This window comes from Crocodylus siamensis, chromosome 10 (assembly GCF_052110815.1).
Source record: "Crocodylus siamensis isolate JL-2025a chromosome 10, ASM5211081v1, whole genome shotgun sequence".
NCBI lineage: Eukaryota > Metazoa > Chordata > Crocodylia > Crocodylidae > Crocodylus > Crocodylus siamensis.
In genome coordinates, this window is record NC_143404.1 from 4,109,717 (window position 1) to 4,125,776 (window position 16,060).

A 16,060-nucleotide genomic window follows, 5' to 3' on the forward strand; every position below is an offset into this window, starting at 1 on the left:
GAATGCATTGGTTATACTCTGCCCGCACAAAGACGGTTTTCTTCACTATCCTAGAGTGCATGATTTTAAAAAAAGCCTATTCTATAGCTGCCAGATTTGTTACATAAATATGTAAGACCGGGGGGAGAGGGGGGAATGCACTGTCATTCTGATATCAGCAACAATTAGATGTCCAATCATGTTTTCTGGAAAGAAATGTAACATGTAAAATATCTAGTTAACGGTCAGGAGAGAACTACTGTAAACAGCAGATGCCCCATCTTGCCAAGGCAAAAATTCTACATGGACACGAAACAAAAAGGTGAACCTATGAAAAAACAATACAGTGGAAGCCAGCCATTTGCATTACCCTGGAGTCCTCTTGCACTGCAGGAGCTGGGTCTGCAGGAACTGGAGAAGGACTCTTCTGCACAGTTTCCTCAGGAGCTGCTTCCTCCAGTACCGGCTCAGACTTTTCTTCCTGCACTTCTGCTTCAGGCTCCTGTTCAGGCTCAGGCTCGGGCTCAGGCTCTGGTTCTGCTACTGGCTCTTCCAGCTGTTCTTCCAAGTCATTGCTATCAGAAACACCATGAAGAGTAACATGTTATTTCTGTAAATGGGAATTACCAAAGGTGAGATCTTAACCCAAGCAGAGAAAGTCCACTACATTCAACAGGAACTACAGAGACAATCCATGGGTATGGTTCACCTGAGGGGAGGAGAGAGGGTGTTAACACGTTCAACAGGATTACATGCTTCATAACAGAAAAGTATACCAGTTGAAAACCTAGTTTCTTAGTCTCAGAGTCAAGAGCCTGTAATTTCAATATCCTTTATGCTTGAACTTTCCTGAAGAAGTCAGAAACAGAAGCACTCCCCTTGACCAGACCACACTACACAATGTCTGACTTCCGAGTTTGATCTAATTACCTGACAGCCTGCTCATAGTAAGCCCCAGTGTCATCGGGAACTGCTTCTGGAGTCTGCTGCCTTTCCTCAGGTTCCTCCACCTCCTCCTCAGATTCTGGGGTTAGGAAAGAAAAAAAAAAGAAAAGAAAATAAACACAACACTCAGTACCAACTCAGAAGTATCTATGACAACATGCTGGCCCAGTTGTAGATATCAGGTACTTACACTTAGGTTATACCAAACTATAGCAAAAGTAAGTAATGCCTATTTTGACTATTTAAAGCTTTGGTTATGAGGGTCTTTTTTTTTCAAATATTTAGACAAAGCAGATCTGCTGGCTATGGTCTCCACAGTCTAGCATTAAATATCCCCCAAATGCCTTGTAGCACTCAGAACTTTATATGACCACAGACAGGAAAAAGGAGGACCATATTGCAAAAAAGTATAACGGCATGTGTTGCATCAAGGGCCTGTAAAACACTGACAGTATGAAAAGGACAAAAACAAACAGAAGAACAATGGACACGTGGCAAATCTGCTCTAAAATAGAAAGAATTCCCTCTGGTCTGGGTATCAAGCACTGGAATCAACAAACCCTCTAATGTCACAGAAACAGCCATGAATAGAAGTTTCCAAGCTTCTGGAACTTACCCTCAGGTGGCTCAGTGTCTGAATCACCAAAGACCTCATCTTGGTAGCGGAAGATGTCATTATGGACATAAAACTTATTTGCAACAGAACCCTGTAGGCAAACAGAGGTAAAAGTTGGTTTAAGTGTATTTTACTCCTAAAATAAAAAGATTAAATGATCATGAAGCATTTACAGGTAGTGGTAGATTTGGACCATGCTCCATTCCCTCTGTGGCACTCCAACAGGGCAATGGGAACAGAAAACTGCCCATCTCCTCTGCCCTGACAACACAAAGCCCTTGAAGGACACAGAACCAGTATAGCAGCTTCTCCAGAGAAGGATCAGGAATATTTCTCAAAGAAAAGCACAAAAGCTATTAGTTCTTTGCGCTCCAAAAGTACTGCCTAGGGAACCATGGGAAGTGATCGACTTAAAGCAGACCTACGGTGAGGCTGCTAGAAGTTACAGTGAGGCTACACTAAAGGAGAGGACTAAGGGAGTAGACAGGTTACTTTGAACCACTGTGCCCTTAACTCCACACCCTGCATCAAACAGTTTAGCCAAGCCTAAAGGTCTGGCCTACAATGCTGGCTAGCTTTGGGGGAAATATCTTCAACATATAAATATCCAACATGCACAATACCTGAATTTTCTGGTTTGCTTACTGACACTTTCACACTCTTTTATCATATAAAAGGTTTGACAAGCCTGCCAAGACCTCTGTTGCAGTCCTTACCACCCCCTCATCCATTATAATACAGATGCAGGATATTCATGGGAGACAGGACTATAATATGAATTTCCCGCCCCCCCCACAAAAGAAAAGAAAAAAAAAAAACAACTTTGGAGAAAAACAATGAAGGACAATACAAATGCCAAAGTTAGATATAAACACAACTCCTGAAGCAAAAAAGGAAAAACGCTATTCAGTCCAAGGAAGGCAACAACCACATCTCGTTTCTTTATGACTGACAGAACCAATAAAGGCCCAATTAAATCTTAACATGAGATTGACAACTGTCAATTTGTCTTCACTGACATTTTCAATTACTACATGAATTGTTCTGTTTGAAAAAATGACTATTTTGAAAACATAGTTCAGTGGAAAGTTGATACATTATAGCATCAGAAACCTTGAAACCCAAGTTTTCAAATGAGATGGCAATCTTCTCAGTCTGTGGCATCAGCTGCTAAAAGAGCAAGTCATGGTTACAGAAAAATAAAATAACACTTCAGAATATATAGGCAAAGTTATAATAATGCCACTTACTAGTCCCAACTCAAAACATGACATGCCCTTACAATATTTTCATGGTTAATAGAAACATGGAATTAAGTTTCCAGAATGCCTTTTATGGAACTGTTTCTTGGCACAGAGCCCAAATTTGAACTTTCACTTCCTAATGCTAAGCCAAATAGCAAACCTACTTTCGTGTCAATGTTCGTACGAGACGAAAGCATACCTCTGGTGCAAGCACAAATGTCTGCATGAACCTGCGCACTGGCTGCATGTTATTGGAGAGCTCTCCCATCACCTGCACCACAACACCATCATTGAGAGTTGCATGGGCATCCACATGACGGATCTTCGTGTGGCAATCCTTGAAGTTCAGTGACAGCACCTTCTTGTGGATGTCCTGCAAGATCCAGGTTAGAGTCAATGACCCACTTCAAACTGGATTTAAGTTAGCAGAAACTGCTTCTATAGGGTAAAATCAGCAGGTTTAAGTAACAGAAAGTATACTCTGAAGTCTATAACTAAGATTACCTTTAAAGCCTTACAAAGCAAGTCCAACTGCATGCTTTTATTTCCTCAAAGCCACTTGTTTTAAAGGCTTGAGACTATGTCCAATGTGGATCTGGACACTCCAGTTGAAAGTGAATTATTCCGACATACACCATACCCCACAAATATGTTCCAAATTCCAACTGCTCCTAGTATGGGGAAAATTTGACCAGCTTGCCTACTGCCTCCTGAAGCAGCAGCTCCTACTACAAATCAGTTTTATAGACCCAGAATGCAACCTCCCAACGTGTTCAAACTGCAGACTACTATATTCCAAAGTGCGTGAGCAGACTTCTAATCAACTGATTCACCACCCAGATCTGCTTCAGACACACAATCATCCCTTAAAACAAAGGGATCCAAAAAAAAGCTGCCATTCCAGTCCTTAAATTCAGTCACATGACACTATTTTGTTCACTTTTACAAGTGCTTACCGACTGCCCATAGACCGCATCAGCTGGTTTTCCATTGGAATCCAAGCCACCATGGACATAGGAAGAATTCTTTCCATAAAACCTGTTGAGGAAGTTATAAATTAAGCTTTGGTCCAGTATTCTTAATGCAACAACTACAGGTCTGAAAATAACATTATACTATAAATACTATCCTTAAACCAAATGGTATTGAAGGTGCACTAGTGAGATTCAGTTAAATTTTCAGAGTAGTAAAGAAACCCTCGTTCTTGCTGTTATAATCATCAAGAACAAAAAGAGAAAGAAGAGTTCCATCTTCCAGAAGCTAGACGGGGTCGTTACTGTGATGTTGGATATTCGTCAAAGAAACTGATATAGGAAGCGGAGACAGAGAAAGACACTCTTGATATGCTTGCTTTTCCAGCAGCACAGACTGCTTGGGATTGTGACAGTCCTCCTGATTCTCTGCATCACAGAAGGCAGGGAAGATTTGCACATAAGCCAAATCAGATTAGTTATTTATATATAATCACACGGTTCTTTACCCACCCCCCAACACCCCTCATAAACTTCCATGAGCTGAGTTCATTTCATCAGATGCCGTCTGATATCTCTGATTCAGCCTATAAAGTGCGAGTCTACCTTACCTTCTGCTAGCTTCAGACAAACACAGCTAACTCACGGTCTCATCCCAGTCATCCAGGTAGTAAGTGTACAACAAGATTTATTTGACAGTCATTATAAATTTCAGTCAGAACCAAGGATATGTAGTTTTATGTACCTAGAAACAAAAACTATAGTAACACATAAACTATGAGTCATCCTTCCATTTTATAGCTTTTTTCACTCCTAGCTAATGTACCAGAAATGCTGGCAGCAGGTACAAAACTGTGAACAGAAACTCATAACTGATCCAATAGACTGTTTGTCTGGACTAACCAGAGAGATTCAACTGCTTGCCACACTTGGGAACAACTCTGGAAAGTCTTTACCTCATAACCAGTTAAGTTTTTAACTTGAAGATGGGTTTCAAAAATCTAGAAATATATATCTAGCAAGATAAAGAAAGCATGACAGCCCCAAAACAAGTCAGTCTACCAACGCATGTTATAACAACGACGGGATTTAAATTCAGAATGATTTTGCCACCGATGCTCCTAAAAAGAGTTAGATCAAAGTCTCTGACTTTAAATCATGGTTTTAAAAAACAAACAAACAAACAAAAAACCCAGCAGGTAACTAGTTATATGGTTAATTACTGGTACTTAATGTGCATTTATATCTGGTTATATCTGAATACAAACTGGAACTAAATTACAAGCAGGAACAGTAGTTATTTCAGATACCTTTGACAAACACGGTCTCTCTCATCATCTTTGCTTTTCATCATCTAGTCTAGTCAGTCACAGCTTGGAAGGGAGCAGTGACACAGGGGTTAAAGCATCTTGTTACCGCTTCAGACACTGTCTCTAGCTGTCCCAGCTGTTAACTGAAGATTCAAAGACAGGAAGAGGCTAGCCATTTCACTGCCTGTGCATCTTACTGGCTACTAAGTTTAGGGAAACTTCTGGCTCTTGCTGCTGGGAATGAATACATTTGATGGTAAGAGTCCATTTAGCAGAGATTAAAACATGTATTCAAGCCTTACATCAAGCTAGCCAAAAAGGTGGGTTACACTTGTTTACAGGTTATAGCAGGCAAGAATTGCTAACATTTATATGTAAATTAAAAACAAGGAATACACAACACAAAAAACAGTGTATCAAGTTATGTAAGCATAACTTTACCTGTGCAAGTAGTCTGGTGCCTGGTTCAGTAGAGTATAATACTGCCTCACAAATTCCCGCCCGACCAGCAGGGGACTTGGCTTCTCCATCACCATTTCTTTGGTCAACTGAAAACTGAAGACCAAAAGACATATGTTAACTGCACAATGTCAATGTTCGCATTCCACTGGTATGTGACTGGTTTTACCACAATGATCAATTTAACCAATACAGAGAGCTCTACTTTCAAATCACGCCTCCTCCCCCACTCCTCTCTCTGTGGGAAAAGGGTTCCTTGCAACACAAAGGAACTTAGGCATCCTAAATATCACAGCAGAGAGCAGGTAGCAAACAAGAAAGGTTTTTGAAGAGGATTTTCTAAGTCACTTAGAGCTGATCCAAGTCCTACTTGCATCACTTGACTTCACAATTAGATTCAGAAGTCAGACACTTTGAAGTGAGCCAGCTACTGTATTACGACCACTTTGAAAAAGTCTGTACAAAACAACCTATTTCTAGTCAACAGCACAGGACTCATACTAATCTGTGACAGTTTTCAAGCCACCTCTCAAATTTGAGAGGAATACTGCATTATATACAACAATTACCTTACTATGAACTTCAGTAAGCAACTTCTTTCCCCACTTACCTCCCCCATTTAGTTGATCATGTCACCTAAATCCACAAGGTAAATCAAATGTATGCTAGGACCGACTATATTTTACTGAGCCTAGGGGATTAACAGATTAAGGAACTCTCTCCTGCACGAGCCATGAAATATCTTAACTTCTCATATCTAACCAAGAAGGCACTCTTCCCCATACAGGCTTCCCTTCAGTTATTAAAAAAACAAAACAAAAAAAGTTGAAAAATGTTCTTGCTACCTATACTCAGAGTCCTATCTGATACTAGCTGACGTGGAAACAAAGCAGGGTCCTTTCTGCTTCATATCACCAACCATTAGAGAGACATGGAGTAGGACTGGAGCTTAGTTGACAGTTTTGTTGTTGATGCAAGGCAGAATATGACAGTTGGCTCTGCTGCGACTACACTGACTCAGTATTGCTGACAGGCACAAAAATCCAGCAAAAAGCCTGCAGTAAGCCAAGCAGATGTTATCCAAAAGACACGGTAAGGAGCAGAAGAGATGTCTGAAAGGCGCTTTTCTAGTATTACTGACACTCTAATCCCTTCTCCCACCTAGCACTCTCCCAATCAAAATGCAGGGTTTTTAGAAGTACAGCATGCAACTCCTATAGGCAAGAACTTCAAACCTGCCCCCTTTAGCCCAAACCAACCATGTGAAGCCTTATAGAACTGCTCCATGCTTTATTGTTGACCCATATGGTTTTATTTAAGGTTTGAGTTACTAAAAATAGCTTCAGGGCCAAATTCTAAGCCTTCTTTGTTGGCAGAGGATATCAGAAGAGCCTCCCAGGGAATTTCTCCAGTACTGAAGGAGCATGTACCCAACACATGAAGACTTATTCCGTACTCTGACATTAGGTCAATGAAGGGGAATATCAAGAGTGGGAAAATCGCCAGTGAGACTAATTTTATTCTAAAAAATCAGCCCTCAAAAGCCTTTTTATATCATGGGAAAACCACCCCAACTCCAGAACTGGAGATGCATACGAGCAGCTATCTTTGCCTCCCCATCTGGGCCTCTTAGAGGGACGCAGGCGAGAAGCCCAGCCTCAAATTTTCTTTCATTTGTGGTTGCTGCTGTTGTTCAGTGACATTCAAGTAAGGCCTATCAGAAACCCATTCAGTAGAAATGTTCTGAAAGAAAAGGTTAATAGCTTAAATTAGCTGTTTGCAAACTTTGTAGGCTCAAGACACCCTTCAGAAAATAAGAATATTTCTTTCTGAGTCTCTCTGAAAAAGACAACAGGTCAGAAAGTCTATGATATTATGGCTTCCCACTTGAAATCTCTTGAGTTTATTTTGTGAATTATGTATAGATTTTTGCATTCCTTAGTGCTAATAATGTATAGCACACTTAGAAGGATTTCACAGCAGCTTGACTAGGAATCAACAACTTTGATATTTGACTTTAAAGAGCTGTTAACTTTGAATGTGTACTTAACCTTCTGATCCACAAGTTTCATGAAAGCCACCTGCAAAGAAGCTAGTCACATAAAGGTAAGGAGAACTACACACACACAAAATATGAATAATAATGGGGTTCATAGCAGTTGCAGCCTCAGTCTGACATGTTTTCATTAAGAGAAGTAAGTTATTCATTAGCTGCTCTGGCTAATATGAGAAGCCACTACTATCACCTTGGTTCTGGAGATGACCGACTTGGTAGGGCAATGGTTTATTGATCATTTCCAGTGCACAAAAAAGCATATGGAAATTACGCAAAAGGAAATTATAACCATAGTAAAGGACACATCAGGTATGCAAATAGTAATTTTAAACACCAAAGAATAAAAGTATAAGAAAGCATGCATCGAATAAGTTGAATTTGCACTTTTGTGATGGCCTGCGTGGATGGTGTTAGCCAAAACCAAGGCAACTTTTTCCTCAATTTTACTTTTCTGATGGCTCAGGAGGTTAGCTACCTCCTCCTCTACAGTCAACAAATACACAATCAGTATGCATCTTCCACATCACTGAACACTTGGATGTATTACTGTAAGCTCTGTTAGCACCCAAAAAATCTGTCCCAAACCAGTGCCCTGTTGGGCTGAGTGACATACAAATACAGAAGAGATGCATCCTGTCCCAAGAGGCATACTAGGGATAAGACAAACAAAAAAACCCAGGACTCAGAAACACACAAGTAAATATGATGATGAATTGGTGCATTTTTGGTTTTTAAATTGAGATGGTGATATTGTGAACAATGAAAGGCAACAGCACGGGGAGAGAAAGGAATGGTCACAGCCCATGGTTAAACAAGCTGTGACCCACAACCAGGGTTTTGCAAGCACCATCACAGGATGAATCTTTAGATCCAATTCAGAAGGTAAAACCATGGCTGTAGAGAATACATCAGGAACTTTTCCTATACAAAAGGGAAAAGAGTGGGGGGGAGGGGAGAGGAGGCAAGAAGGTGAGAGATTGACTCTACCTATTTGTCCATATAATTTTTTTTCCATTAAAAAAAGCATTTTAACCTTTGAAATATTAAGGATGTCAAGTTTAGGGAAGACTAGATTTGGATAACTGAACCAGAGAAACAGGAAGAGCAGAACCTTACTCACACAGATTATGGGTGCACTGGCACCAAAATGTAGCAAGGTTTTCTTTCCCCAGGACACCTGTGAAATGCCAGGCTAACTTGGTGGGAGTAGAAGCAGCAATGAATTCCCATCCCACATCTAGTTAATATAAGAGACCCTGGGTTTTAATTGTTATGTAGGTCACACAGCAGGAGGCCATCTGCTCTAAGCTCCAACTGACAGTTTTTCATACACTATATCAGTTTGCAAACAAGCAGGATTCCCTATTAGTATGTACATGAAGGTGTTTGCTTATTTTTTACAACATACAAAGGACTTGGAAACATAGGGCCAGATCTAACTCATACAGATATCTGTAGGAGGCCTTCCACTCACTTCAGGGTGAGCTGGATGAGGCAACTATTTGATGGCTTTTGATCTTGAAGTAAAAGTTTGATGGATTTGCATTGCACAGGACCTCAATAAGCTGATGTTACTCTCACTGCTGGCTGAGTCATCCCTGCCAAAATTAGCATCTTCTTCCTTTCACATTCAGGTGAACGCATCCTCATCACTATGTTCAGCCACATGGATGTTACCTTCCACACAGCTCTGCTAACATGTTCCAATACATATACTGAATATAGATTTCCATAGGTTTTGCCATGCAAGCACTACAAAAGCTTAAGCACAGAGCCATTCTGATCCTATGTTCTTCATGGTAAAATCCTCTACCAAAATTGACTTGCAACATGCAAAGAGAAATACAAATGCTTCCAGCTCTGGTTAACTGGAATTGGGGGATGGAGAGGAAACTCTAACAGGACCTAATCACCGAAGAGTAATCTGCTTTTACTCCAGCTGCACCCACTGCTTCTGTGAGTAAGCATCTATCTGTTCATATTCCAGAGCCAAGACAACAAGAATGAGGTATACCTCCTCTCTCCCAAGTGTTTATTTTGCACTGGGGATTCAGGAGGGATTCATTACCCAATTACTTTACCACAGAATTATGGTAACTGAAAAACTGTAAAAAATGTATTTGTATTGTGCAGAGCACAGTAGTAGCCAAGCACCTCAGTTATCACTTAATTGTAACAGTTGTCACACCTCTTTCTTAGTCCTGGCTATAATGAGGCATGGGAAGGCCTTATGAGAAAAGAAGATGCCAAATGATTAACACGGAGGAACAAGCACCCACCTAATTTTAGGTATAGGAGCCCACATTATTCTATTCCAATAAGCAAACAAAACCGTTAATTTAACTGTGTACTACTACCACAGTTTTAGTTTTAGCTTTGTTCTTAAAACAACAGATTAAAATGAGATGTTCAACTGGTCCTCACCTGGTTGGTGGAAAACTCCACCATCTGTTACAATGCTCATACTTGGCAGTGTCAGTGCTGGTCAGTCTCCCCAAGTACAGTTATGTAAATTAGAGAATTCTTTATGCAAATTTGATATTCAGCAAATTAAGACTTAGATTCACAAAACTCATTAGCAACTTTGTACTATAACAGACAGGTGTCATGTTAGCATAAGCTAGTATTGATTAATTTAGCAAATACTCCAGAAAAATATTATATTTATTAGCTCTTGCCTTTCAAATACTCAACACTATGATTATAAAATTAACTGAAGTCCCAGTTCCACACAACTGCCGCCAAATTCATCATCTCCTGTGTAAGCAATGCTGTGCTGAAGTTCAAAGAGGCCAGCTGGTCACTAAAGCTACTCAATCTGTCATCGTGATCCCAGAAGACTTCAGCTCAACCAAAAGCCAGTTCAAAAATCAAGATTCCAGACCTCCCTTTTGAGGAAAAAAAAGTCATAACTGGGTTAAGCATCCTTCTGGAAGCAAATTTATCTTTGATTGCTGTTATGCTAAAATTTAAGATGGGTAGAAATGGGTTTCTACAAACCTTCAGATAAATGGCACAACCTACCTTCGGAGCCTTGCCTTTTCAACTGCCAACTCCTTCACCCCCTTCCTCTTACTGGAGTAAGCTTCAGCGCAGCAGGCAAGGTTCTTTGGGTAAATGCAATATCTTTTCTTAGACCAATTAAATAGTTGGAAAAATTGTTCTTTGCAAGCGTTCAAGCACAAAACACCCTTCTCTAGGCAGAGGGAGAGTTTGCAGTTGTTTACACACAGCAGATAATCTATCAAGTATCAAATCACCACAATGTGCTGCACATCTTTGTGATGGCAATATTACACTGTCCAGTAAAATGAAGAATCCTGTGGCAGTCTGAATCCCACTCTTTGGACTGTTATTATATTGGAAAATGATAATTTATTTGATATCTTCATTACAACTCTGCCAAATTCCTACAAATTATTGAAGCACACCCAGGAAAGCTTAATCCAGCTCTTTATATCTAAAGAGCTCATTTGCTCAAAGATCCTCACTGCACTGCTACACTAACCAATGCCCACTCAAGCAGGGTAGATGTTTTTTAGATTTTCATCTCCACAGCTTCATCTTCAGTTATACAAGGGGTGCTGTAGCACACATTCACCATCCTTGGAACAGTTTCCCACCCCCCAAGTTTAGGCATCACACATGCCAATTCTTGACTGTGTTAGTCATCAACCAGCGCCTTAAACGGTGGTTTGTAGGTTATCTTTTTTCATGGATGAATATTTCCCTAGAAAAGTTTGCACATGGCAGACTACAGAAATGTATATTCCACTCAATAACTTATAAATATTCATCCAGCTGAAAATTTTTCAGGTTGCTTAGTTACGTGCTCAAGACAACAAGCCGTTTGTTAATATGACAGTGCTTCCAATGCATGCTACTCCACAGATCCAACAAGCCAGAAAGAAGAGACATAAAATGAACAAATAATCCTGCAAAGCAGGACACTTCTGCATGCCTCCACTCAAATGAGAGTGAATGCAAGAAAATGCAAACAAGCAGTGAAGAACACATTCCCTTGCATTAGTCTCCACCCCCCTCCTCTTTTGCACGACTCCATTAAGCTTCACTTGCTCAACTAGCAGGAATACAGGACAGCAAGTGGGTACCTGTAGAAACTATAATGTTACAAATCACCAGAGAGCAGATAGACAATACAACACAAGCAGGATAAACCTGCATTGCTAAGCAAGGTCCAGAACTCTCCTAACCGGGGAAACATATCACCATGCTACCTTGTTCTGAAGCAGAACAAGTAATATGAACCTTTTCAAGGAAATGCATATTTAAACACCAAGAGGCAGCAGAAACAGAAGTGGTCAGCAAGCTTCTCTCCCCATCAAACACATTCTTATATTTTATCTGGGGGTAAAGGCTGTTAAAAGCCCCACATTTGCTGACAAACCCACATCACATCAAATATTGGTAGAGACAGCATCCAAAGAACTTGAGGAACAAAAACAAAAACAAAAAAAAATCCTAAAGCAGTCAGAATTGGAGAGATGATCACAAATTTAAAAACAGGCCTCCTCCAAGATGGGGAATGATTATTCAAAGCTAAATGAAAAACTACAGAAATAAAGGAGCCTTGTGAGCATTAAAATCCAAACTGAAAAGGGGAGGGGGAAGCAGTTACTGAAAGTTATGTGTTTTGAAGAAGGCACCACTTTTTTGTACTCTGACAGATACCCATAGGAGGATGTTCAGTCTGCCTGTGAGAAAGTCATATTACACGCTGGCCTTCCAGGCATAACTAGTTAACAGTGAAGAAGTCGACAGATTGTAGTTGTTGAATGGGCACACACTGCTCTAGTGTTTCTTAGATATAATAAATCAAATAGCTCATCTTTTTGGAACGAGGTGCAGAAAGCTAAGTGATGGAACATCAAATCCAAGGCCTTTTTAGCTGCAAATGATGGAATGTTTAAGATTTAATTTGTGACAACTTACAAAATTACTGGTATTTAATTCTTACCTCCTCTGGAACATTAACAAATGTAACCCTTAAGCAGTGACAGCTCACTGGAAACAAGCAAGCATCAATCACACAAGCCTAGAGCATTTAAAAAGTGCATGATATGTGCTAGTAATTATCCATTTAATTGTGTAAGAGAGATTCAGACCTAGAGCGTACCAACCTACCTACTGCAAAGATAACTAGGATCTTCATTCAAACTTTATTTCAGCCAATCATAGCTGCAATGAGCTCTATAAGTCATTGTAGTAGAAAGACCACATATACATGATAAGATGGGTACTGTGGCCTAGCACATAAAATACTATCCTGGAACTCCAGAAATCTGGGTTGTGTAAAAGAATCTGGCACTAGCCTGCAATGTACCCTTAGGCAAATTGTGCCTCTGGGCCTCAGTTTACCCATTTGTAAAATGAAGACAATGATACCTGTCTCCTTTTTAAAGGATTTTGAGATGATCTAAGTGGGGAGGAGACAGGGGAAAGAATGCTGGTATTGTTATACCAGTTAAAAATGCAACTGGCATTTTACTTCAACCAGAAAAAAAATTCTTAGGGGTTACTGCTTCTCTGACTGAAGGTAAATGTCCAAACTAGCAAGGCATGGAAACGTCTATATTGAGGAGCCTTTGAAAAAAAAAATTATCTTAGCCAAAAGAAATTTTAAAAGATTAACTGACACACACTGAAAGATCCATGTGAAAAAAATGCATAAAAGCTCAACATTAAAGTCAGCACTGCCCAAGCTCATACTTAAAAATCCTCCACTTGCCAATGGCAGATGGGAAGCTTTCCCAGACAGCGTGAGGGAAGGCCTTCAGATGCCATCAGAATGCAAATAAATAAGCACAGACCTCTGCAGAATAACTGTCTTTTGAAGTAGTTTTTAAGTCCTTGTTGTTGTTAGCTTACCTTTCCAAATGCCAACCAAGAATAAACAAATGCAATGCTGTTCCACTTTGTAGACAAAAATCTATCCTCTCAGTTGCTGTTCAGTTTTGCCAAACAAACATCAAGAAAAACAAATTAAACTAGCCACTTTCACTGCTGCTGTTCAGAAGCTGGCAAGCAGGGGTGCATCAACACCCCTGCATTAATTTCATGCTACTGCTGCCCAAAAGGGGAGAGACATGGAAGAATGTTCACAAGGAACGAATACCTAAAGTGTGACATGTTACAGCAGCATGGCAGAAACCTGCTCCCACTACTGCTGCAGAGGTTCAGGGTGGGGGAAGAGAAGAGACATTCCTACCCTTCCTACAGCTAGGAACACAGAGAGACAAGCTTCAGATCTATTCAACACCTTCCAAAGGCAAGCAATAGATAAGGGGCATGTCTGTGAGGGTGGCCACAGGAATTCCTAACAGATTATTCTGTTACCAGAAAGTGTATATACGAGAGTTTCTTACTAAGGTACAGCCCCGAGACTCACTTATTGAAGAGGTCTTTCCACAGTCTTTAGTTTTCCAGGAAAGATTTCACCCTCCCTCTTTCCCCAGTGTTATACTTTGATGGTAGAAGACATTAGATATATTGGTAATCGTAATGCTTCAAAAAAGAGACTAATTTAAGAGTTCTTATGCTGCTCTCAAAATAAAATTGTAATAATATGCAAGTTAGATTTCACAACACTTGTGTAACAAAGAATCACCCTTCATCAAGTGAATATTAGTTACAGGCCAGGGAAAAAATAGCAATGAACTATGAAGTTTAGCATTTCTTTCTGGCTAAAGTTTTAATGGCTCCCTAGCAGACCTGGATAATGGCAGTCAAATTAAAGGGCTGTATCAGGGCTGAGTCTAAGTAGTTGCATGTGTAATGAAAGTTAAAAAGCATTCTCGACAATGAAAAAACTCTACAAACCAAGTTTATGTCACCATTTTATTTGTACTTTACATCTTGGGTAAAGGTAATGGACTTGGCACAACTTCATCTTCTGTGCATAAAAGCTGCACCACGTGTTGCAAACTCTTAGGGAATATGTAGGAATGCTGCAAGACTACTGCCCTACAGCCATCCAAAACTCCAGTCTGCATGAATGGCACAACCCAAAATGTACTCCCTACATCTGAAGCTCTCTACCATCCTAAGGTGTATTATTGAGCTTAGCATCTGACAAGCCAGTGAATCTGAAAGCAACACAGCTCCTTTTAGATGTTGAAAAACAGCAGTCTCAGGGGCAAATCCATGACTAGCACCCACAGAACACATTATATAGAGGTCTTAACGTAAGTGGTTCCATTTCTGTTTTCTTATGTTTGTACAGGGAGGCACAATGCCGCTGTGGTGCACGCCCAAACAAACCCACACAGGAACACAATTCTTTCACATCTTCAGTTTGGCTGTTATGCTTGGTCTATGTACACCAAGATTTAAAACCTGAAAGCATCTGTCACCTGACCCCTGACACCTAAAGATCAATGTAAACTTACCTCTTGTTAAGTCACTCTGGTTTAGCTTTGCTTACTGTGGGGTAAAAGGAAACAGACACACCACCTGCAGCAGATTCACCCGCATCACAGCTAGCCTCCAGTCTTCAGGTTGACATGATTTTTGTCTGCGTGATTTTTTGTCTAAACTTATAGCAAGTCTTTTACTCCTACAGGTTGCAGCACAGCAGAACTGAAGGAGCCTGAAGCAGGCCATGGTTTCATTTCCCACTGTACATCCAAAACACCAGTGAAGGGTAAGTGAGAACTGGGCAGAGAAACAGCCATGCTACTCTAAAACGCAAAGACTTGCCGTGAGGCAAGTGAATCCAATGCGTGTGGTCCATCCATCTCCTTTTATCCTGCAAGTAAGCAAAGCTAGACTGCAGTTATTTACCTCACTTCACCTGCTTCAACAGTCATCTGGAAAGATGTAGAGGGAAACCCTGAAACCTTTGTGGCTAGATGCCCAATTCAACAGGCAGAAGGGAATAAGGTTCCCTTCCCTCTCCCCACTAATCTAAAACACACCTCTAGGAATTGTCCCAAATCCTTAATTCATTAGGCTATGAAGACAAGCAGGAACACACTCCCCCACCCCACCCAGTGAGCATGTGTGGACTAGGGTGGTAGGAGTAATGGGATTTGCTAACAGTGTACATCCATAACATTCAGTTAGATTAGAACTAGTAACCTGGTAGTTCATTTAAGAGGGGTATGCTTACATACAAGAGTTACTTCTGGGCTATAAGAATGGCCTTTTCTTGCCAGTCACATTGGAGACCAACTCCATCACTAGGAGAGTCAATGAATTTCCAGTTTCCAGGCACAGCAAAGTTATAATCTGCCAAGGGCATTTCTATACCGAGTTACATAAAACCCTAGGACTCAGTGTCTTCTCAACTGCTGGTCCTAAGCGAGGGATAAGAAAGTTTTGATCTCTGGTATTGGATCAGTGCCTGCAGAAGCTTAGCGAGCATAACACCACGTGTATTCATGCTATGTGAAGGGTTTTTAGCCATGACCGTTAACCCTAGAAGCATAATGCCAGGTTAATACAGTTTTTTGTGCACA

General features: G+C 40.5%; 1 protein-coding gene across 4 annotated transcripts in view; it reads right to left on the reverse strand.

The window, feature by feature from the left end:
* The window catches only part of G3BP1 (G3BP stress granule assembly factor 1), a 29,678-nt gene that overhangs the window by 5,389 nt on the left and 8,229 nt on the right, over window positions 1–16,060 (reverse strand). For all 4 annotated transcript variants that reach the window (XM_090064839.1, XM_090064840.1, XM_090064838.1 and 1 more), the window contains 6 exons: window positions 5,507–5,620; window positions 3,741–3,822; window positions 2,984–3,157; window positions 1,541–1,631; window positions 910–1,003; window positions 350–554 (listed from right to left, as the gene is read on the reverse strand). In XM_090064839.1, coding sequence (XP_089920965.1) covers window positions 350–554; window positions 910–1,003; window positions 1,541–1,631; window positions 2,984–3,157; window positions 3,741–3,822; window positions 5,507–5,620 — 760 coding nt within the window. The remainder of the gene's footprint in view (window positions 1–349; window positions 555–909; window positions 1,004–1,540; window positions 1,632–2,983; window positions 3,158–3,740; window positions 3,823–5,506; window positions 5,621–16,060) is intronic.